This window comes from Oreochromis aureus, linkage group 14, assembly GCF_013358895.1.
Source record: "Oreochromis aureus strain Israel breed Guangdong linkage group 14, ZZ_aureus, whole genome shotgun sequence".
In the NCBI taxonomy this organism is placed as follows: domain Eukaryota; kingdom Metazoa; phylum Chordata; class Actinopteri; order Cichliformes; family Cichlidae; genus Oreochromis; species Oreochromis aureus.
In genome coordinates, this window is record NC_052955.1 from 28,154,796 (window position 1) to 28,162,955 (window position 8,160).

Sequence of the window (8,160 nt, forward strand, 5' to 3'; positions counted from 1 at the left end):
GCCCAAAACTCTGGACTTTAATACTAATCAGAAGTAACTGTTTTATTGTGTTGTTTGTCTTCCTGCCTGGGTTGCAGATAGCAAAAATACACAACGCATAAATGTTTGCTTTTCAGTGTATAAACGTTTAATGTTACAGTTTGCAGTGTTTAAGAAAAGCATATTTACAAGCTCTCGTTACTTAATTTACAGCTGTTTAAGGTAAATTAGTTCCAATCTTCCAAAAACCTGTCTGGCACTGACACAGGTCAGAGACGCTCTGCAGCGATCACCTCCGCGACACACTCAGGTTCCTTGGCTTCCGTGGGCCGTGGACAGCGTTTGTTCACACAGGCGGTGTAGGTTCCTCGGATCAAAAAGAGCACCGATATGACAGCATAGTAGCTGCCGTAGATGATGAACTGCAGAGCAGAGAGACAACACATACTCCTAAGCATTATTAAAATTATTTTACCTATGCTATGGCAGTGAATCACCTGCATCAAATAGACCTGCGTGCAACAGCTAATGATAACCACCAGGTGTCACTCTGTCCTCACATTTCAGTGCTTTAGTCACGCAGCAGAACGCTGAAGCGGCCATGGGGTTCTTGACTTTGAGGTGGTGTTAAATCCCCGTGTGCTGCCATTCAAGTACGCAGTAGTATAATTACAGCCTGTACACGTACCTGCGTCACGATGTCCAGCCCCAGTGCAGCTTCATCAACAACTGTGACTGTAATGATGGTCTGCAGTGAGAGGGCTACAAAAGTGTTGATCCCAAAAGTCAAAGCATAGCACTCCATGGAGAGGTTAGAGGCGATCTGAAACCTGCGGTGACAAAGTGCTTATAATTATGAGAGATTCAGCACATACTCTAAGACTGCAATAGATTTGTGTGGCAAGGCAACCACAAAGCTGACTCTAAACTAATATTGTCATCCTTTCCTCTGTATTGAACTGACAAAACAGTCAGTTTGAATGAATTCTTTAAGTCGTGCTGGTCATTTTTAAAACACATTTAGAGGAGCAGCGTGGAGGAATTCTATCATGCACTTACGTTGTGATGGTGATGAGGAGCATGTAACAGGATTTAAATATGGCATAACCGACGTAGCATACCCAGATGCTGCTCGTGAATGCCATCAGAAACACAGCGCCTGACCCTACAGCTGAGAACACCCCCAGAGCCAGCTCTCCCCACACAACCCAGGTCACCTTGATGTAGCCCACAGAGAAGGCTGCTGCAGCACCTGGCCCATGAAGAAGAAAAATAAAGCAATTAGTCTGACATCCCAGCGGACGGCGCCTCCACTGCACATTTGCATCCTTCCCATTGTCATTCCCCGATTCGTCCATTTCTCCTAACCTCCCTTCAACAGCAGAATAAAGGCCGGGGTGGCCTCATGCACACTCATGCATTTCCTGGCCTCCACAATGCTTGCTTATTATGATGAACCAGTTTCACCCAGCTCCTGGAAACAACTATCAGTAATAATCAAAGAAGGCATTACCTTTTAACTCTATCTCCTTAATAGAAGCAATTACTCTTCTTCTGCTTGCACTGAGGCGGGCCGAGCTTAAACCAAAAGGACCAGGGTGCTGCTATTCCCTTTCAAAATCAATACACATTTTCTGTGTAATCAGTTACCACAGATATAGCACAGCTGTTTCCCTTTAATTGCAGGTTTTTATAGATCTATGTGCATTCAGAAATGGCAGCCTGTAATGACATTGTTAAATGTTATTTTGCTACATGATGTGGTTGTGCTGCAGTCTTCTTGCCTTTTCTAATTGAAGCAGAGACAGAGAACTCTGATTAGAGTCCTGCTTCCAGCTCACTGCAGTACAAATGAGTGGACCCCCTCTTACATCATTCTTCCTCTACTCTGATTTTGCAGTGTTGAAAAGTAAATTTATCTAAATTTATCTCATATCTCATTTATTAAAAGTATATATATATGTATATCTATCTATCTATCTATCTATATGTGTATATATATATATATATATATATATATATATATATATGCATATATATATATATATATATATATATATATATATATATATATATATATATATATATATATATATATATATATATATATATATATGCTTTGAGTAAATGAGGTCGGACCAAAGTAACCCGTATGTATTTCACCCTGGCTGATGTAGACACATTCATGCTGTTATAGTCGTTTGACTGGAACAGCTTGTGATTATTATTTAACAAAAACAAACTCTAACAAAACCGCTCTAAAACCAGTCTTACCTACAAGAGAGCACGCAGCCTCCACTCCTCCGTTGTAGATGGATGATGTGGCAGATGGCTCTATATGGTCCCACATAAGCTGGATGTAGTTGAAGACCTGCACGTAGCCAGCTGTGGCCAGAGCCCACCAAAGGGACCAGTAGATTAAATGTCTGAATGGTGATAATTATGACAAGAGATTATGATGATGACTGTACAGCTACTTCTACTGTTTAAAAGAAGTACCCTATGAATACATTATAAAAATTTGGACCAATTAGTAGTAATCCCAGGTGTTAATTAAATGCAAGTGGGCACTCAAAGCTTCTTAGTGATTTAAAAAAAAATATTGAAAGAAAAGAAATGCCTGGAAGAGTAGGACTCCCTGAAGCTTTGCCAAAGCAGATGAACTGCAGCGGCCACATTTTCTCTGCTGCAGTAGCCAGCACTGCCATTATATTCCATCTTCTCTTTCCCCGAGCCTTCTCCATCCTTATCCGTCACTGACTCCTCAGGCCTGTTCTCTCCCTGTGGCCCCTCTTGCTGGCAGTCTACAGCTGCAGCTTTCTTCCCTTTGAAGAACATGCTTGTCTGGGGCATGGGCAACCAGAATGAGACGAGAAATGCTACGCTCACAATTCCCAGGGTAATAGTATTGATATAGAAGTAGTCCAGGCCTGTTGGTTACAATTGATCATTCATTAGTGCTTGTTTAAAGTTAAGTTCATAATTTTCTTTCTTGTCATGCATTAAATGTTATTCTTCATATTATTGTGGTTAAACACTACGAACACTACGAAGCCCATACCGGCAAGGGAGACAAGCATTTGGCCAAGGGTGGCGCCAAATGTATATCCAGCCAACATTGCACTGCGCAGGTAACCAGTAGCTCTCTGGTAATTCTCTGCTGGAATTACACTGTAAATATAGGAAAAGTAGGCAACCTCCGTGGAAGTCACTACAGCATAATTGACCTGTTGATGGAATAGAGCAGTTGTAAAGAGGCAGTAGATCATGACAAACTCTATTAAATGCATTAATGACAGTATGATTTATTAGGTTTTGCTAAGTTGTGATTTGTGCTTTTCTTTTCTTTTGTGTTTTCTCTGGGGGGGGTCTGAAATGTTGCACTTAAACACAGATCATCAAATATATTTTTTTATTATTAGACGATGATAACTGGAATAAATACAAAAGCTTTTAAAAGATTTTTTCAAGGGTTAGAAAGCGATCCAAACCTGCACAGCCCTGTGTGAAAACGATTGTGATTAGCTACATTTAACATTAAGTTGTTTGATGATCCAAAGGATGTAAGTGTGACAAGTATGCAAAATAGTAAGAAATCAGGAAGAGGGCAAGTATTTTTTTCACAGCACCTTTCAGTGTTACATATTAATCATTCTTGAAACAACAAGAAGAAGTTTTAACTGACCTGAAGGAAAGTCATAGCAGGAAGACCTGGGACAAAGCACAGTAGGATATAGTTGGTGATGAGAAAGAGCCCCTGTACTATAATAAGGGGTTTGTACCTCAGGAAGTCAGTCAGGAGGAAGACGGGGAAAAGAAAGGCCAGGTAGGAATACGTCCAGATGGGAAACAGGTAGTTGGTCAGCTGTAGGAAACCACAAGCACCACAAAACAGTACTGATGATCCCATTTGTACTTTTTTTTCATGACATGCATATCACACTGCTTATGAAAACTGATGCATGTTTTTTTGTTTCGTTTTGCTTTCATATAAGTGCTTTTAATAAAAGACAGAAAGTGTGTCCGTAGTCCTTACCACTTCTTCAGAAATGTTCTTGTGTGGTCCAATAAGGTATGGTGTCAGGAAAGGTTCTGCAACCCTACAGTTTGCAAAAAATCCGTAGAGTGACAGGATGGCTGTGGGGTAAGCCCATCCAGATGACTTCAGCTTGGCCCAGCACCCCATGTTAGGATCTCAGCAAGATTTCCCGGCTGTTGTCTTTTGCTTTTAGTTGCACTTCAGTCTTGATTTAAAAACACTATCTGGTTTAATACCAAAGCACTTTGAGCTTTCGTCAGGTTACCTTGTAAGGAGCTAGAATATAAAGACATAATCTTTATGATCTACACATGCCTTATTCATGCTGTACAAGAAATAGACTTTGACCTGTCAGGGAGCAACAGGCGAGAAGAATGGTGAGGAAATAAGTACAGGCATTTATTGTGTGAATGGAGTGACTCACACTCCTAATAGGCATACTGATATTGGGAATATACAAGTGACTATTTCCTCCCAGAGTATAAAGACAGAGCTGCTAATAAAACAAAACGTGAAATATTTGGATGTTTTCAACAATTTATTACTACAAATGACTGCACTCACTGCATTGAGTTATATGAAAAGATTGGCTAGAGATTGCAGGCAAAATGAAGGGGTGGGGTGAAAAAGTGTTTGCCTCCTTCCTGATTTCAATTTTTTTGTATGTTTATTACACTGAAATGTTTCAGACCATCACACAAATTTACATATGAATGCCACCAGAAATACATTTAAACACAAAATGCTCTTTCGAAATGAAAGTCTTTATTATTAAGGGGGGGGGGGGGGGGAATCCAAACCTACATGGCCCCTGTGTGAAAAAGTGATTGCGCCCTACGCCTAATAACTGGTTGGGCCACCCTTAGCAGCAACAGCTGCAATCAAGTGTTTGTGATAACTGTCAATGAGTTACAGTGCTGTGGAGGAATTTTGGCCCACTCATCTATTTGACATGGAGAAAGCTGCTTTCTGGTATGCGCCACAGTTCATGAACAAACTACAGTATATAATAAACTTTGGAACTCATTAATCTATGGAGCCCCTCTGATGACATGGTCCAAAAAATAAATAAATTGTGGCCACAAAATACTACTTCGTGCCCTCGAAATAGTATAATGTGCCCACGAAATACTATTTCGAGGGCACGAAATAGGTATAACGTGCGCACGAAATGCTAATTTGTGGGCACGAATTGGGTATAACGTGGTAACGAATTACGTATTTGTGGCAACGAAATGGATAACGTGCACACATCATATTGATACAATTCCTGGACAGCTGTGTAGAGACATAAGCATAAGAGTAGGCTAAACCTATACACTATGGACAGAGACAGTATGATTGAGTTTTATTTTAGGCTGGGAATGAGCTACAAATGCATTTTGAAAAGCCTGGCAATGCAAGGAACCATTATTACGGAGAGACATTTAAACAGGATATTGAGAGCCCAGTTGCTTTACAGACGTAAGTACGACCTGGACGCCGGGATAGATTTTATTGTCAACCAACTGCAAGGGCCTGGGAAGGATCACGGTTATCGGTCAAGTGTTTCGTGCCCACAAATTAGCATTTCGTGCGCACGTTATACCTATTTCGTGCCCTCGAAATAGTATTTCGTGGGCACAAATAAGTATTTCGTGGGCACGAAGTAGTATTTTGTGGCCATAATTTATTTATTTTTTGGACCATGTCATCAGAGGGGCTCCGTATTAATCAGTTTGGAAAATTGGGAAATTTTGCGTATTTATTTATTAATGGATTTAGTAAATGGAAAAAAAAAAGTAAATGAAAAAGGGATCGTCTCCCAAAAAGGTGTTTTACGGCATTCACCAAAAACTGATTGCTGGTGTCATAATTAGCTCATGATCTGACCAGGGGCGATTCTAGGATTAGAGCTTTGGGGGTGCTGAGCACCCAGAGAGCTGCCCAGCCAGGCAAGATAAACGTTACACGTCACGATGAGACTTCTTCCCTGTCTCTTTCAGTCCCTGCATCCTTAAATGTCTCCAGTTGTCCCGAGTTCTCTATGACTGTCTCCTTGGTGCATTTAAACTCCTGTTCCTCCCTGTCCTTGTCGTATGTTGTCTTCGTCTCTGTTATCAGTCATCAAAATTTTACCATCTCTGTGCAAATCTGCAAATTTCTTTACTAAATCATAAGATTCTTAAATTCATCAAGTCTCTCTGTGCCTGGGTCCTCGTCACAAAACATGACATCACTGTTTTGTACATTTTAACACAATTGAATACCCACATTCGTGAAAGAAAACCAAAACACAAAGGTTATTTAAATGCTGCAAACGAAGAATGGATTGGAATAAAGAAAAAAAAAACATATCCTAACCTTAATTACTTGGGGGGGGGGGGGTAATGAATGACGCCAATAGTGAGTAAAAATTCAACAGTATAATACAGATACATAAAAAACACTCCCAAAACAGAATAAATTATTACAAAATATTGATAAAAAACTATAAAAATGGAGGCAACTTTGCCTGAGGTAGAGTGTATACAATGTATGAAAAAATCTTTACTGCAGATACTAATTTGACTAATTTAATAATACTAATTTTGTGTTGTAAGATTTATGAGTTTCATGCTTTCATAGTGGTACTTGGGAGAGCTTGACATTTTTTCTCAGGTGGTACACACTGTAAAAGTTTGAGAAACACTGATAAGTGTATGTGTGCTTTTGGAAAACATTTAAAGCTGCTGTACAGAATCTTTGAAACAAGCTAGCTTAAAACATTTTTAGAATATAAACAGAGCACTCTGCTTCTCTTTACAGCTCCTCACTCCAGCAGGGCTGTTTGGCTCTTTCCGATACTGCGCAAATGTGGCGCACGTACTGTGGCAGTCATACAGACAACTGGACGGTCCAAAAGTTGGCCTACCTATTACTGGCTGAGGTTTTAGCAGAGTTGTGGCTGAACCACATAAAAATATATCATTAATTTTAATCTCCCCAATCCATTATAATGTTATGTTGGAATGCTGTTAAAGAGGGTCAAAAATGTTTCAACCCAGTTTGTTTTGCAGATTCTGTATAGCAGCTTTAATATAGGGAGAACACAACTTCCAGATTGTGTGAGTAAAAGTAGGTTTTTTCTCTTTGTCAGTTTAACAGTTTCTGTTTTGCCCATCACTGTTCCCTGTCTGTTTTCTTACCTGGTTCCTCCTGACCTTGTACTTTCTCCTCACGTTCCCCTCTTTCCTCCTCTCTCCCTCTTTGGACTGACAATCATACACAAATAGATTCAATTAGATGAAAAATTACATTAATATGAAAAAAATACTATTAAGATCACTAACAAAAAGTCCTCTCTCAGTGTACTTTCAACCAAAAGGCAAATAACCAAACCACATGAACATCTAATAAAAGATATAAATATTGAAACACTGATCCAACATTATTCTTGAGAGACGGACCATTTGATTTTACACTTTTACCTGAATGTGGCTCCTTTTTTTTTGGGAAATAACTTCCTCATATCCATTATGAACCTGGCTGTCTCTCTGTACGTACACACACACACACACACACACACACACACACACCGGGAGTTATAAGGTTAATGGGCATTCAGTGTAGGACGGATTGTAGGGTAGCAAACATCGTCGGAAAACACGTTTTCAACACAGCAGGTTACCTGGTGTAATGTTTTTCAGCTAAAAGAAACATGGTCTGACTCCTACCTAACTATATAAAGAGTAACTGAAGGTTAAATGCAGCTAATATGTCCTGTTTTAAGCCGGGCACTTACGGTGCGTTCACACCGAACGCGATAGAGGCGGCCAGAGCGTCAGGTTTACATGTAAAGTCAATGGAAAGAGGCTGATGACACGCGATTGCGCGTCCGGCGAAAATTCTGAAGCAGATTTGCGTCGCGAAAACGCCAAAACGCCTGAAACGCGCGTCAGTGTAGCGCGTCTGGCGCGTTTGACTCGCGGAAAAAACCACGCGCGTGAGTTTTTGTGTTGCATTTTGTGCATACGCCGTCTTCGCCCTCTACCGCTCGAGTTGGAAAAATTTGAACTCCAGCGTCCAAGTCGCGCCGCGTCAACCAATCAGGAGCCTGGTGACGTGGCTGTAACCAGGTCAAAGGGGCAGATCAAACCAAAGCCCTTCATTCTTCATTCAGT

At 40.5% G+C, this 8,160-nt stretch overlaps 1 protein-coding gene across 1 annotated transcript; it reads right to left on the minus strand.

The window, feature by feature from the left end:
- Positions 1 to 126: 126 nt before the first annotated feature.
- slc19a3b (solute carrier family 19 member 3b) lies at positions 127 to 7,227 on the minus strand. Its single transcript, XM_039598201.1, has 9 exons — positions 7,186 to 7,227; positions 4,016 to 4,294; positions 3,665 to 3,844; positions 3,041 to 3,206; positions 2,600 to 2,909; positions 2,254 to 2,405; positions 1,039 to 1,231; positions 668 to 809; positions 127 to 401 (listed from the first exon to the last, which is right to left on the minus strand). Exons 2-9 carry the CDS (start codon positions 4,163 to 4,165, stop codon positions 249 to 251), a joined length of 1,446 nt encoding a protein of 481 aa, XP_039454135.1. The 5' UTR covers positions 4,166 to 4,294; positions 7,186 to 7,227; the 3' UTR covers positions 127 to 248.
- Positions 7,228 to 8,160: the final 933 nt, after the last annotated feature.